At 36.0% G+C, this 15804-nt stretch overlaps 1 protein-coding gene across 2 annotated transcripts in view; it reads left to right on the top strand.

Moving 5' to 3' along the window:
• The first annotated feature begins 97 nt into the window (after positions 1-97).
• The window catches only part of LOC110455536 (tetratricopeptide repeat protein 8-like), a 60529-nt gene continuing 44822 nt past the window's right edge, over positions 98-15804 (top strand). For both annotated transcript variants that reach the window (XM_021505720.1, XM_021505721.1), the window contains exons 1-8: positions 98-244; positions 1557-1738; positions 2396-2555; positions 3479-3613; positions 3771-3856; positions 4289-4487; positions 5246-5385; positions 12427-12598. In XM_021505720.1, the coding sequence (XP_021361395.1) occupies positions 143-244; positions 1557-1738; positions 2396-2555; positions 3479-3613; positions 3771-3856; positions 4289-4487; positions 5246-5385; positions 12427-12598 (1176 nt within the window). In that variant the 5' untranslated portion in view covers positions 98-142. The remainder of the gene's footprint in view (positions 245-1556; positions 1739-2395; positions 2556-3478; positions 3614-3770; positions 3857-4288; positions 4488-5245; positions 5386-12426; positions 12599-15804) is intronic.

The raw sequence follows: 15804 nt of genomic DNA, 5'->3' as shown, positions 1-15804 counted from the left end.
CTCTTTCAAAATGTAAAGACACGAATATTGTGACATTAGTTTTGCCGTAACACCGTTGCGTGTCCAGCTTGTAGGATTACTTCCCTTTGTACCGGTCTTCAAACAGGTTGACAACTCCACAACATTCTTGAACATCGTCGAAATGGATCCTCTGTTTCTCGCGTACAGTTATTTTAGAAGAAGAAAATACCAGGAATGTGTTGAAATATGTTCTCAACTATTAGAAAAGAATCCGTATGACCAGGTAACTATGAATCCGTTACAATATTTAGGACAAGCGTGTACAAGATTGGGGACGACTGACCAGTCTCACCAGGTTACCTGTTAGTGTTACCTGTAACCTGGTGAGACTGGTCAAGACTAACAGGTTGCAGGTAGCAGGTAACAGGTCGCCAAATGTTGATTACTGTTGAATAGTTGTCTACAATAATGTAGAGATTTAGCCAGTACGATTTTGATAAACATTGCTTTCTCTGTATGGAAGGAATGTTAATCTAAACTTGTATAAAATACTACAGAATGTTGGGAACTAACCCCAAAGTTTCTCGATAATCAAGTGCATTTCAACACATGTATCACAGGTACCTGACTCGTCTGCCAATACTCCCATAATGATTATATTATAGGTGTATTGACAGACAAGGTTAGTATCTCACTATCTGTGGTACATGTGTTGAAATGTAGTGCATGTACCATCCTCGATACTCCAGGGTTTACACTCTCTGCACCCCTGGAATATGTCGTAGCAAAAGTGAAGGCTAAGTGTGCGCCACCCTGTTAATGAGACAAGAAGACTAGTTCGCTCCTATAGCAGTAAAGAGACAGGAACTGGATCTGAGTATAGAGGCCTATAACGGCCTGCATTCATAATCAACTAAGTAAAACTAACTTAGTAAGTAAGTAAAAGAATCTCGCAGTCATGTAACGGTAAAAATTGACAGGCTTTGAAGTCGGGTGCCGCTCCTTTCTAATCTTCAAAGGTCAGGTATGAACCTAGCGATTGGTCATGTTTTTTTTTACATGAGACCAATTAAACAGCTATCTTTGTGCCTTCAATCTTGTTATGACATATTCCAGGGGTGCAAAGAGTGAGCGTACAAGCATTTGCATCTGGTATGTAAATATGTGAAAACATGGAATAATCTTCTCTACTGTACCCTACTTTATTACATATGCAGATGCCTGTAATTTCAACAAGTTAAATATTTAGCTTGTTCTCTTGGAGTTGCTGTTCTCATCCTGGTTTGAGTCTCAGTAATGCAAATTAATACAGTGCATATATACTTGATCTTTGATATAATATCACCTCAGCAGCCACAGGAGTCTGATGTTTTATCAATATAACTATAACAATCTGTATATAAAAAAATACCCCTTATACTATAAATAGTAGTATAAGGGGTATTCTTTTATATACAGATAGTTAAACTTATATTGATTAAACGTCAGACTCCTGTGCAGTACGAAGTTTTAAAATACACTTTCAAAATTGTGAGTAATATCTCTATTTCATCCTCCATTTTTGATTGACACCATATTTCATGTTTGTTTAAAAGGCTTCATGGACGCTGAAGACACGAGCTCTGACTGCCCAAGTGTATGTGGATGAGGTTGATGTTGATGAAGAAGGGATAGCAGAAATGTTGATGGATGACAATGCCATTGCACAAGTGTCGCGTCCAGGAACCTCCTTAAAGGTTCCGGGAACAGGAGTGGGAGGACCAAGTCCTGGTGTCAGGTAAAAGATTTCAAATTAAAAAAAGGTTTGAGACCATGCAATTGACCACAAGCAGACTTTACAATTATTTTACAAGCCCAACCTACACTTTCATTGTGAATATTGAAATATTTTTACTAGCTCAGCTGATCTGGCTGACTAAATGTCTACTTGCCCTTGTTGTTGGGTTAGTGAAATTCTTCACCCCTGAAACAGCAGCTAAATGGCATCTTCAAATAAAGAAGACCAAACTCAATTACTGGTACACACTACACAGCCATATTCTTGCTTAATTTGAACAAGTCTCTAAAATGAGAAAAACACAGTTACGTCACAAGGATTATCAGGCACTATCTCAAAATTTAAGCACTCCACAGTAAATCACATGCATACAATAGCCCAACTAAAATTTCTGTATGGCAGCTCTGTATGGGATCTACGTATCCAAAATCAAATAAACCCATTAAAAAATGTACACAATGCAGAAAAGTATAATATGTATAAAACTGAACAGATACTACAACCACATACTAGTTCAGCAACAAAACTAAACTGGTCAATTTTGCAAAATTTCACCAGTTTTCACCTTGAAATTATAGTTATCAGTCACTAATCTTATGTCTCTTTGAGGATAAAATACCAGATGAGTTGCTGATCTCATTGTGTTTTCTTCTGTAGACCCACGTCCCAGTCTGGTCGTCCTTTATCAGGGTTTGTCCGACCAGGTACTCAGGGAGGACGACCTGGCACCATGGAACAGGCAATCAGGACACCCCGCACAGCCCATACAGCACGCCCTGTCACGAGTGCTTCAGGCCGATATGTCAGACTTGGAACTGTGAGTTCTTACATTCAGTAGTTAATACTATTTACTGAGAGTTTTAGAGGGGCCAGAATTTTTGCCTTTCAGAAATCAAATACAGTATCAATGAATTACCACATGGCCTTGTTATAAATGTACAATGTTAATAAATTTTATTTGTTTGGGTTAAACGGCCCATCGACGGCTGTGGTTTTTTAGGGCCATGATGATCTATTTATTTATTTTATTTTTTAAACAAACATGTGAGTAGCGAAGATCAAATCAGATAAAAAGGTTCATTTCAAAAGCATTCGCATTGTATGTGTAGATAATTAAAATAAAAAGGGGGTTAAAATAATAAAAGAGACAACGGATAGATGATATGGACTACGGTATATATGTGATATATATAATGTCAAAAAGGGTAAGTTGGATTAAAAAACATCAGATGTCTTTCAAATAGTTAAATAATGCCTTCGAGTCCACGGAACCGAAAAGAGTTTTCATATTCGGGACTCGAAAGTAGTTATTATGAATGTGTTAAAAATTGGAACATTCTTTGGAAAATGTTCCACTGTAAATGGAGTGTCACATGTGTGGCAGAAGGTGGATCTTTCTTGTTTTAAAAGGTACAAATTAGTAGGATATGTGTGCCCAGTACGTAGCCGAGCGAGGACAACTTCCTCTCTGCGATCTTTCCGACTGGGAATAGTGGTTTGAGTTTCGGTTGTACTTTAAAAAGTTTGTTGCTGGTCTCGAGAGACCAGCGTTGCTGCCATTCATTTTGAATGGCTACGAATTATAGGTTTAAAATCTGTGTATGGACGTAGTTTGATATTTGTTTGTTGGAGATTTAATGCATTTTTACAATATTAATACGCTGTAATTCTTTTATTTTTTACATTATTAATAAAATGTTACAGTATGGTACATGATACAAAATTGATTCGACTTTTCAGGCTTCCATGTTGTCAACTCCAGATGGCCCCTTTATTAACCTGGCACGTCTCAATTTTGCCAAGTATGCTGCACGCCCAAACCTGGCAAAGGCATTGTTTGAATACATATTCCACCATGAAAATGATGTTAGGAATGTGAGTATCTAATTAGAGCAAAATCATCATTCTATGAAAAGATGCATTAAAAAGAACAATTTTGCTGTTAGAAATGAATGGTAATATTTTCATGTTTCACATGTTGACAAGTGCAGAAGGATTATTTTAAAATAGAAAAATATATACTGTATTACAGGCATTAGAGTTGGCAGCCCTTGCCACAGAATCTTGTCAATACAATGACTGGTGGTGGAAAGTCCAGCTAGCCAAGTGTTACTACAAGTCAGTACTCTCCAGTTTCATGATACAACTTACTTTGGTTTCATATATAGGAGGAAACATTTGAATTTAAATATAAGACTACCGATATGGAGTTTGTGTCTTAAATCACTTAAAACCCCTAATAAGATAGTGACAGTCCTCAAAGTTATCTTCATCAGACTTCAGTGTTGCCATCACTCCTCTTAACTTACAAACATATGTAAATATAAGGTATGTCTATAAGGTAGGACAAAATATTGTATTCAATATTTCATATAGAAATGTTTTATTACTGTTTAACATAGCTGTGTTGACATTTCAAGAAAAAAAATCTGATAATAACTTTTAAGTAATTTTATTTTTTCATTAATTAGAATCTTACCGTAAAATCAAATATAAGTGTATTTTGTCTGTATATCTGTAGATGTTGTTATGAATGTTTTTTTTTGCCAGGCTGGGAATGTACAGAGATGCTGAGAAGCAGTTGAAGTCTGCACAGAAGCAGCAGGACATTATAGACATATATCTGTACCTATGTAAAGTGTATGTGAGACTCGACCAGCCTCTCACAGCTATCGACATCTTCAAACAAGGACTGGAGAAGTTCCAGGGGGAGACAACTCTCCTGTCAGGAATTGCTAGGATTTATGAGGTATACATATACTAGTGTCAAGTTCAGCAGTGTAATGATACTGTTACTGAGCACTGAACTAAATAACTGGAGAGCTACAGTCATGTATGATAGCTTCTGAACCGGTGAAAATGAATCTAACGAACATGTAAAAACAATAAAACTGCAGTGCATATGTATGTACATGTAAACGCAGTTTAAGTACTTGAAAACAATTAAACTGTAGTACATGTAATTGCAAATATATTTAACTGGACCACTTTCATGGTCACAATTATCATGTGTATTTAAATATTCAGACCATTTAGATCCAGAGTAATGATAGTCTGTAGCTTGCTTGGGTGTAGGACTATATTTGTCTGTTTGAAAAACGTAACCTTGATCTACTTTAAAGGTCAATGGGGTCAAATATATTTTTAAAATTCAAAACACTTCTCATAGAAATCCATAAGACCTAAAGTAATGGTATTTGTTTTATAGTTTATTGGGACAAAGAGCTATCAAATTTTAAATGACTTTTAACCACTTTTTAGGTCAGACAAGGTCAGACATGTTAAGGCAAACAAGAGTTTTACCCCTACATCACCATTTTTATTGCAAAATTGGTAAGAAAAAATACTAACAAAACCTGATAAACAATTAGTGGGGGAAGGGGTTAGGAAACATTCTTTTTGATATCTCTTCAAGGATGGATTGCTTTAATATATTATTGTTTCTATATGAAAATTTATCCTTTGAAATATACAGTTTTGTTTATAATGTATGTTATTGGATTGCAGGGTATGAATGACATGGAAAATGCAGTGAAGTTCTATAAGGATGTATTGAATTTTGACAGTATGCATGTGGAGGCTATAGCCTGTATAGCCACTCACCACTTCTACACAGATCAGCCAGAGGTGGCACTCAAATTCTACAGGTAACTCTCCTTACCAGTTCTCTGATATAACAGATTTAAAGGGGAACTGATCCTTTTTGCTGTGTCACCTTTTGATGTCCAGTTTTGCTATAAGCCCTGTTACACTCAATCTACATAAGTTGCATATGAAGTGGGGGTTAATAACTACGAATTAGGGGTGAATTACTTGGAATTGCTTTGATGTGTGATGGTCTTATGTTAAGTTTACATTGCTATGAATAGAATTTTAGATCCTGTTTACATTACTAAGAAGTATGGCATACATTGTTGTTTTGTGGTTATTGACACTAACACCACTTCCTGTTGAGGTTTTGTAGCTCTGTATCTCTAGTGGTGTTAAGTGATTCCATGACTTCGCTTAAAACCTGGAACTCAGAAACACTGTTTTATTGTTTGTTTCTATTCTCAGAATCCTAACAGCTCTATTGAAAAAATGAATGCTGTTTCTTAGTTTGATGTATTTACACATTAAAACCTTGCTGAGTCACTGTCATTGTTTCTTTTAAAATGTATTGTGTATGATTGTTTTACATTAGTCAAGCATTGCTAAGACAAAGCCATTGGAATGATGTTAAACCCTAATCATCATCTGACTAAATAGTATGTGAAATAGTAACTCTTGAATTACATTCATTACATCAATTTACCTGTATGTGAATTCTAGGTCACCTGAGATACTCAAATTTTCGAAGTCAGACCCAGAAAAGCTAGACTCAAATTCTTTTGTGGATGGAAAGGTCTTAAAGAGGTTTATCGAAATTGTGAATTTTCTTACTCCTGTGTCATCCATATCCCCCAGGGCAGGGGGTAATGTTTACTGTAGTTTATATAAGGAAATAACACTTTTCACTATATTTTGTTGATTTTCAGTAGGAAATTATTCAGCCTTAGTTGGAATTCTTATCATATGATTGCAGTTTGATGGTATAAAAATCAAGTCCAAGACTCAACCCTATAGCCTGATGGGCAAGGCCAAAGAGAGTTAACTTGGCTAAAATTTCAAGAATCTTTTTCTTCAGACCCAGCTCTGCTAGAATCAAATACTCTTCATTGATAGAAAGGTCCTGAAGTGCTTTATCTCAATTGTTAATTCATCACTCAAGGGTCACTAATCCCCCTCTAGGAGAGAGCAAATGTTTACTTTATTAATATATCATATCATTTTATCATTTTACTGATATATACCACTCCCTAACATCATTTTGTAAAAGTCAATCCACAGTCAAAAAGCCATATCTGGTTAAAAGTTCTTTTATTATTTGTCGCATAACAACAACTAGTAATTTAGCAACAATTGTATTTTAACTCGGGTGAACATGAACCCATGGCCCTCTTTTGTTAAGTGTACATGGTCTATCTCTATATAAAATTGGTACAATGTGATATAAGTTTGCAAGGGAAAAAAAATCCATTCTTAATATGAGTGAATATCTGGTTGACTCTTAAAACATAAAGTACACCGACTATACACACATCCAATGGAGAGAAAGCCTACTTTTCCTCAGCCTTTTCTATAATCTATGTAAGGTTACCTTGTCAGAATCTGCTTCATTGACAAAAATTGTCGAGTCAAGTGTACTTCAAGTTCAAATTCACCTTTTATGAGTAATTAGTTGTGTTAAGTTGTGTTTTGTATTGTGTATAAAATCAATACCTGTTGACATTTCAGCCATGAATAATAAGCACACCTCTCAATCATCATTATGTTAGTATGTCCTATCAGTGAAGTAGAGTATATTGTGGAGACAGGTGGAAGTAATTATTGAGGTGTAATCTACTCCCCCGTAATGGTAGCACACTGATATGTTTAGGTCAACCAGTACTCTCTTATACTGATATCAAGGCTGTATAGGGCTATAAAGGATCTACCACACATCACTCTCATTTTCTGACAGATGAATGACCATGTGCTGAGGTACTCAAAATGAGCCTTCTTAGTGTGACATTATAACAAGTATTCTTCGAAGTTTTCTCACTTCTCTGTATCAAGTACAGTGAGTGAGCTTCCTTCATAGCAGTACCAGGCTTCTACAGTGTATGGCAGAATAACTTATACAACTAGTGAGCATTATTACTGTAACACCATGCAAAGTACACTTAGTGAGCTGCATCAAATAACCTTAATACGCTTCTTTACTATGCACACTTAGTGAGCTACTTACTGTGGCATCATGCCAATTTCCCTAGTTTACTGTAGAACCAGTGAGTGAGTGACGGTGACTGTCATAGCTTACAGGTCATTGTTTCATGTGGGTCTCATCATGGGAAAGGCCAAATCTGGTTCTGCCATTTATTTCAGTGACACATTCATTAGTAGAAAAAAGTACATTTTTTTGGCTGGAGACAGAAAAACTGAGATTGCTTATAAAGGCCTGCCACTTTAAACAAATATAACCCAGTCCAATCAAACAGCTTACATGAGATTGCATATGACTGTGCTATCTTGTTGATTACAACTTTATAAAGGGAGACAACTCTTTCATCTTTGGAATATTTGCTTGCTGGAAAAAATGAAGTTATGTTAATTGTTGGTTCTAGGCTGTATGATACGATGCACAGCCTGAAGGCCATAGCTGAGCTGCATACCAAATAGGCTTTCTGGCCATGCATCACTCAAGATGTACACACAAATAAAATAGGTCACAACCTTTCAGTTAACAGCTAGATCACATATCTCCAACGATAAGCTCACTGTAATCATGCTGACATTTTGGCTGAATTTGTATGCAAGATGATGATAGTTTTGTAGATAGCTGACAGCTATGATAGTATACATAGATCTAGTATATCCCCTCGGCTCCAGTCCAGTGCTGCATCCTGTCATTGACAGTGGCCTTCCCACCAGGGCCATGTTTATAAAGCTGCACGTGTTCAGTGCATGCAGATGCAATTTTTAAATCTTTCACTTGATAAAACTTCACATTTGGGAATTGAAATGTGAATATAGATCTAGGAAGCTACATGTTTAACCCATTATATTTATGGTTAGCTATTGAATGCATATTTTTGTGGAAAACATTGCCTGCTCACTGGGTTGTAAAGCAATTTATACACAATGAGATATGCTAACATTTAAAATTAATGATAGAAAGTCTAGATTTCAATGTTGAGTCATATTTTCAGTTATGAAAATATGTATAATTTGCTTAATTTAATTTGGTAATGTTGTCGACTGTACAAGTGATGGCATTACCAATGATAAATCAGAGAAAACTGGGAGGAAGGCCCCCTCCTACATCCCATTCCCATTTAATAGTCAACTGTTGCAATTGAACCTGTTTAAGTGCTTCGCAAATAAAATATGATTTATGATTCACAGGAAATATGCAATCTCCAGTTGACTGATAAGCAGGATATCTGCATAAATAAGCTTCCTGGTGTGGCTGGGGTCTACATAATCATAGCAGGACTATTTGGCCATTAATGCAGCAGTACTTTTAATGGCCAGCCTTATTCCCAGATCGTTATGAAGATATAGCTCCTATCTCAAAGCCATTGAAATAGGTTTAACTAGGAACCTGATCAAGTTCATGTTGAAATACTGGGGTGGTATAAATGTATTAGTAAATTTCTATACATTCCGTGGGTGTAGTTATGGTTGTTTCAGCAGCTGAATTCCTCAGTTAATTCTCTGTAGGAGACTGTCCCTGATATTTGCCAGTAAAGGATCATGACAGATTTCTTTTAGATAAACAGATCCTTCTGTAACTGATTCAGCAAATCTTCCTTGTGGTAAGGTAATTTCCAGATCTATGATAAAGTAATATTGTACAAATAAAAAATAAACCATGATCTTTTGAAGTAATATTCATTATGCACCAGTACATATTTTGTCAGAATGTCAGCATTAGAGTTGAAATGTTGTTGCAGATAATTATATAGATAACACCAGGTATGATGAAATGTTTATGTTCCTTTAAGAAGGCTCAGGTTCAAGGACAAATGTACTTTTGTATATATATTTAGAGCTCTGCTTGGAGGTGTGGATGGCCTAATGCAATCACTGTGTCCATCTGTCTGTCTGTCCATACTTTTGTTTTTAAAGATTATCTCAGAATCAAGGTCACTGTTACTGAAAATAGACCATGTGGGTTACAGTTCCTTCTCAGAATCCAAAAGATTTATCATTTTGGAATTTGACGTTGTGGTACACTGTGATATCTAAAATAGACTGAGAGGGTATAGACCTTATCTCATAATCCAAAAGACAAATACTTTTAAAATTTGACATGGTAATACACTGTCATATGTAGATTTGCAATGATGGTCTATACAGTTTTTAATGTCAAGATCACTTACTAAAAAAATGACCCCAAGCGGAAGGGCAGTCCTTATCACTGAAACTGAAAGACAAATCTGTCTGAAGTTTGAAATTGTGATACACTAGCTGTTATACATGTATGTTGGTGCATACTAGGGGTTTATAAACTTTCAAAAGTCAAGGCCAAAGATCACTGTTACTAAAACTAGACGAAAGGTTGGGGGTGGAGGATACTTTTATTATCTTGGAATCCAAAAGACTCATCTTTTGAAATTCGCAATATTCATACACTGTAATACTTATATGTGCATTAAGGGCTTTTGAAGTTTTCAATATCAAGGTCAAGGTCAAGGTTACTGTTGCTCAAAATAGAACATGGGGGACCTTGGTACAGTAAGGTACATGACGGGGCCTTAAGATGCTGACCTGTTAGTGTTCTAGTAAGGTTTTTAAATATTTATTACCTAGACAAGCACACACCATCCATAGGTCATCTGGGGCTGGACTGCCCTACTAACCAAAATACAAAACATATCTAAGGTCAAGTACAGCAATACCTCAAATGTGCTTTTTTTCTTCAGATTTCCTGTTTGTTTATTGGCATTCTCTTTTTTTTTGCTGACTGTTATATCTAAATGATGGACAACTGTAAGATATTGATCGAAATTTGTAGGGCTGTCACAATATATTGGAAAACAGGTATATCACAATACACAGATATATCCGAATCATATTGTAATTGTATTGTTAAAACAAATTCTAACAGATATGCCAATAAGCATGAAGCACCTAGCTTTTAATATTCCAATTTTTGTAATCGATGGTTAGTTTGACAAAAATCTTAAATCTATGTAATCCATATTATATATGATTAAGTTTGATAACATTCTGACAACAACTTATTATAAAATTGAGCACATCCTTCCTATGACAATATATCGGGATACGTATCACAATATATTCATTCTGTATTGCAATATATTGTGATACACTCTTGGCGTATTGTGACACCCCTAGAAATTTGTAATTATCTTCAATTATTTTAAAATTGAAAATGATTTGGATGCCTCATTTATAAAGTTTCTTTTGTAAGTGTGATACCTGTTGCATTCAATATTCGCTTTAATTGATGATGATGTCCAATTTTGTTTTGTCGTAATACACTGCACTGTCTTACAGCAATACTGTTTTTTTTCATATATAAATTAAGTAAGCTTGACAATGTTTTCTGGCTACTGTATGGTATTCAATTGACAATAAATTTAATAATTAATTTTCTCAGATATACAAATACAAATGTATACTATTACTAATGTGGATGTGTTGATGATACTGTTATAGGTGGGAGCCTTGTATAGTTGGTTGTTTAATCACACACTTCCCAGAATCAGACAGTGTCATAGTATCTGGACTAGTCTGAATGTCATCTGTGCTGGATCTGTTGTTTTTCTTTCTTTCCTGTGTTCCATGTCTTCATTATCTACCTGTTGTTTTTCTTTCTTTCCTGTGTTCCATGTCTTCATTATCTACCTGTTGTTTTTCTTTCTTTCCTGTGTTCCATGTCTTCATTATCTACCTGTTGTTTTTCTTTCTTTCCTGTGTTCCATGTCTTCATTATCTACCTGTTGTTTTTCTTTCTTTCCTGTGTTCCATGTCTTCATTATCTACCTGTTGTTTTTCTTTCTTTCCTGTGTTCCATGTCTTCATTATCTACCTGTTGTTTTTCTTTCTTTCCTGTGTTCCATGTCTTCATTATCTACCTGTTGTTTTTCTTTCTTTCCTGTGTTCCATGTCTTCATTATCTACCTGTTGTTTTTCTTTCTTTCCTGTGTTCCATGTCTTCATTATCTACCTGTTGTTTTTCTTTCTTTCCTGTGTTCCATGTCTTCATTATCTACCTGTTGTTTTTCTTTCTTTCCTGTGTTCCATGTCTTCATTATCTACCTGTTGTTTTTCTTTCTTTCCTGTGTTCCATGTCTTCATTATCTACCTGTTGTTTTTCTTTCTTTCCTGTGTTCCATGTCTTCATTATCTACCTGTTGTTTTTCTTTCTTTCCTGTGTTCCATGTCTTCATTATCTACCTGTTGTTTTTCTTTCTTTCCTGTGTTCCATGTCTTCATTATCTACCTGTTGTTTTTCTTTCTTTCCTGTGTTCCATGTCTTCATTATCTACCTGTTGTTTTTCTTTCTTTCCTGTGTTCCATGTCTTCATTATCTACCTGTTGTTTTTCTTTCTTTCCTGTGTTCCATGTCTTCATTATCTACCTGTTGTTCACTCTGCTCTGACTGTTCACTCTGTTGCTTGTGTAACTTTTGCTCTAGAATCACTCGGAGACATATTCACCATATCTCTAGGATGCAACCCCAACTCTGTAGAAGCTACAATCTCTCTGTTTCTGCCCTTTCTTGTCACAGTTGAAGCATTCTCTGTTGTCTTTCTTAACCCATGACACACACTTTATGATATATTTGGACTGCTCCAAACCAAAGGATATCATTGTCCCGCGTCAAAATACAGGGAAGAATGTGTTAAAGGGGTCTCTTGCTATTGCCACATTTGTGATTGTTCCTCACTGTGATGTCTTGGTCTGGGCGTTGGTAGGATGGGTTGTTTCTATGACACCTGATGCATGAGGGTCTCTGATTATGAACTAAGTGATGTGCTAACATTGGTGTGTAAAGAGTAAAAGCAATAATGAAGAAACGAGGAAATGTTCCAGACCATAGTGTATGGAAATGTTTGTTGTGTATTGATATAGGTTTGTTTATTGTTTTCCAGACGATTGTTACAGATGGGTGTCTATAATGGTGAACTGTTCAACAACTTAGGGCTGTGCTGTTTCTATGCCCAGCAGTATGATATGACCTTGACATGTTTTGAGCGTGCATTATCCTTGGCAGAAGAGCAAACAATATCAGAAGTTTGGTTCAACATAGGCCATGTGGCACTGGTAAGTTTTAATTACAGATGTACCTGCTATTACTCTTTAAAAATACATGCCTCAATAACATGTTTTATTTGAAGGAGGTTAGTACTGACCATAGATTATGAACTATGAGTTGCTTCTTTGCTCCCAGTATACTGTCCATGTTTGAGATGATGCACCTGTAGATACTACCTGTGGATTCTGATAGAACCCCAGCTGGATGTCATACAAAGGTGAAAGATGTCGAATCCCTATAAACAACATCATTCCTTGGCTCTTGCTCCTTTTCACTAGCTATCCCATGACTATATATTAAGGATGGAAGCGGCCATTGGTTCAGAGATGGTGAAAGTCTGAGTTACAGTTTTCTGTCTCCAAAATCAATCAGCAAAGTGTGTTGTATGACATTAGTGATATGATTAATAGTGAAAGCTGGATCCATCGCCGGTGACTTCATCGGTAGAGTACATGTAGCTGTGTATGGTTTACTAGTTTATGGGTTTGAATCGTGCTGTTTCCCACCGCCCCTCCCCCAAGTTTGTTTACATTGTTGTGTTTCTTAGCCATTGTGGTACATTTTATTTTCTTTACAAAAAAATCTTGCAAGGATTTGCTTAATGATTACAAGTGATAATTACAATGATATACAATGTACTGATCATAACACAAAGAGATGTAAGTATCTGTCAGACTTTCTTCACACCACCAATTTTGTTCTATATATATACTGCGGTAAGTAAATAAGTAAATAACTGCTAATTGATAAATAAGACTGTTTAGATAATGTTGCTGTCAGTTTCTAACTAAATAGGTAAGGAAACATTTTTTTGGGTATACACTTTTTATTGGTTAGATAGAGTTGTACTAAAGTAGCCAAACTGGCAAACTGGTTCAGGAATTTTCCAGATGAATTAAAAATTGATTTAGTGGGGATGAGTGAGAGGAAGTGCCTAAGTCTGGGAGGGTGCCCCCTGCCTCCATCTAAATGACAGCACCACTATCCCACCTAGCTGTTAACAATGCTCCATCAAGTTTCTCTGATACTGGCCATTTAGATGGGGGCACCTGCTACTTTATAAAAGTTGTAACCATAACAACCCTTTCCTAAAAAATAAAAAAAAGTTGTTTTGTGGGCCAGTGTAATGAAGGAATGTTTCAATCAAGTAAAGTGTCTTGTCTATCACAGAAGTCTATTACACGGGTAGGCAGGTGTGAGAACTCTGGCTGGCGGGTCATTGATGGTAATTAGTGAGCCCCAGTATACAGACTTACTCAGCCGTACATTCAGAGGGGGTTCCAATGAGGAGGTCAATCATCATCTCGCCATTCTTCTTTCTTCTGAGCACTGCCCCTCCAGTCCAATATCAGGATATCTGTCAATGATTTGTGGAACATGCCATCATTATTATCGATCACAACATTTGAAGGAGGTATACTGGATCAGGTTGTCTATCCGTGTTCTTCTGTAACAATATTATAATACACCTACAAACCCTGAGTGAAGTTAGAGATACTCAGATATGTCCTTCTCTTTGTCTTTAGATGAGGTCCTGTCTGGACACCCAAAAGTTATCCAATATTTTTAAACACGCTGTTTTTTGTTTGCTGTAATGAACCTGTGTTAGAAGTTTTACCAGAGTAACTGACCTTTTAATGCCACTATTATAATAAGATTGTGGGTTGTTCAACTCATCTTTCATCTGTGGTCCATCTGTTATCTGTTCTTAGATATTTCACTTTTTTGTTAATTCCCAAGAAGTACAGTTACTGAACAGAGATTTCTAATTTTCCTCCGTAAATTTCCCTTTGCCCTTAGTTGTGTATTTTAAGACTGGTTGGAAGAACAGGATGACTGCGAGGTGGCAATCTTTTGGATTTTGACAATTAAAGTACCAGTACTTTTTTGCTTAACGTCATTTCTTGAGATGTACTTGGAAGGGAGGGGGGTTTCTTAATTTTCTCAAGTAGGTACCGGTAAGTAGGTTCCTTTGGTCCGTAGTGGTTTATGTTCAATTTTTGTCTCTGTCAGGACTATCTCTATCTCATCCAATAGGGGCTCACAGAGGGTATCCATAGTTCTGGACATCTCTCCCAGTCCAATGAGTGATCCCAAACAGGCTATCAGCCATCTTCCCCACTACCATCCACCTCCCTCCAATCCATATTGCGCTCACACTCATGGTACCACAATGAAGCCCTCAGTAACGTTCCTCCATTTTCATGTTTCACTAGAAAATTCACAGATTGCCAGTGTCATATTTGGCTCCAGAATAGCTACGATAATCAATGTTTTTGCCCGAATTCTAACAAATCCAGGCAATTTCATTTCGTCAATGTGTGGGTGTTGAGGAAGGTTATATGGTTATATATATACATTTAATGACATATTTTTACATAACTTTATACAAAAATATGCATATATGTGTTGATTTATGTGGTAACATTCCGTGGGTTAATGTAGGACCTAGTGAGTAGAGCCTTACCATCACATATTTGTCTTGTGGCAATATTTAGTAAACACCTGTCATAAATACCTGTCCGACATTAATCTGCTCAGTTTTTAAAACATTAAATACAATACCCTGTATCTGGCATATCCGTATGTATTTAATGAATCAACCAAAGAGTATACTGTCCATGTAATTTTCTGAAAGTCCTGAAGCAATATAGATCTGGACAGGCCTATGTTAAGCATACAAACTACTAAGAGTTTTGACAATTGTAAATAATCAAAACCACGTGACGGTATGGGGACCACATATGACTAGATGTTTATAGGCTATATCACAAGGTAAAACAGCATCTTCTGGTAAGAAGTTAAGTAAACATGTGATTGATGTGGAATGTAGTGGCCAATTGTTTTTATGAATGAAAAACTTCTTTGTTCTTTAAAATAGTTTATCAAATTACAAAGTTGATTTTGGCTGGTTTTGAGGTGTGCTTCTTTATTTTTTGCCTATTAGCTAAATCGGTATGCATTTTAAGGAAGGTTGGATATTTATGGCTTTATCTTTTTAACTTGCTATTTATGAGATTTAATTTGTGAAATGAAATATTCATGAATACTTGTGATCTTGTTCTATGAATGAACATATGTTATATGTTCAGTGTAGTGTTATGAAACATTTTTGTGGTTTATGTACTGATGGACCCATTCATTTCTCCAGTTCATGTGCATAATGATATCCTCAAGCAAACATAGGTAGATGTATTGTGTATGTGTTGTCACC

This window comes from Mizuhopecten yessoensis, unplaced genomic scaffold, assembly GCF_002113885.1.
Source record: "Mizuhopecten yessoensis strain PY_sf001 unplaced genomic scaffold, ASM211388v2 scaffold8261, whole genome shotgun sequence".
Taxonomy (NCBI): Eukaryota; Metazoa; Mollusca; class Bivalvia; order Pectinida; family Pectinidae; genus Mizuhopecten; species Mizuhopecten yessoensis.
This window is presented reverse-complemented; position numbering and strand designations above follow the sequence as displayed.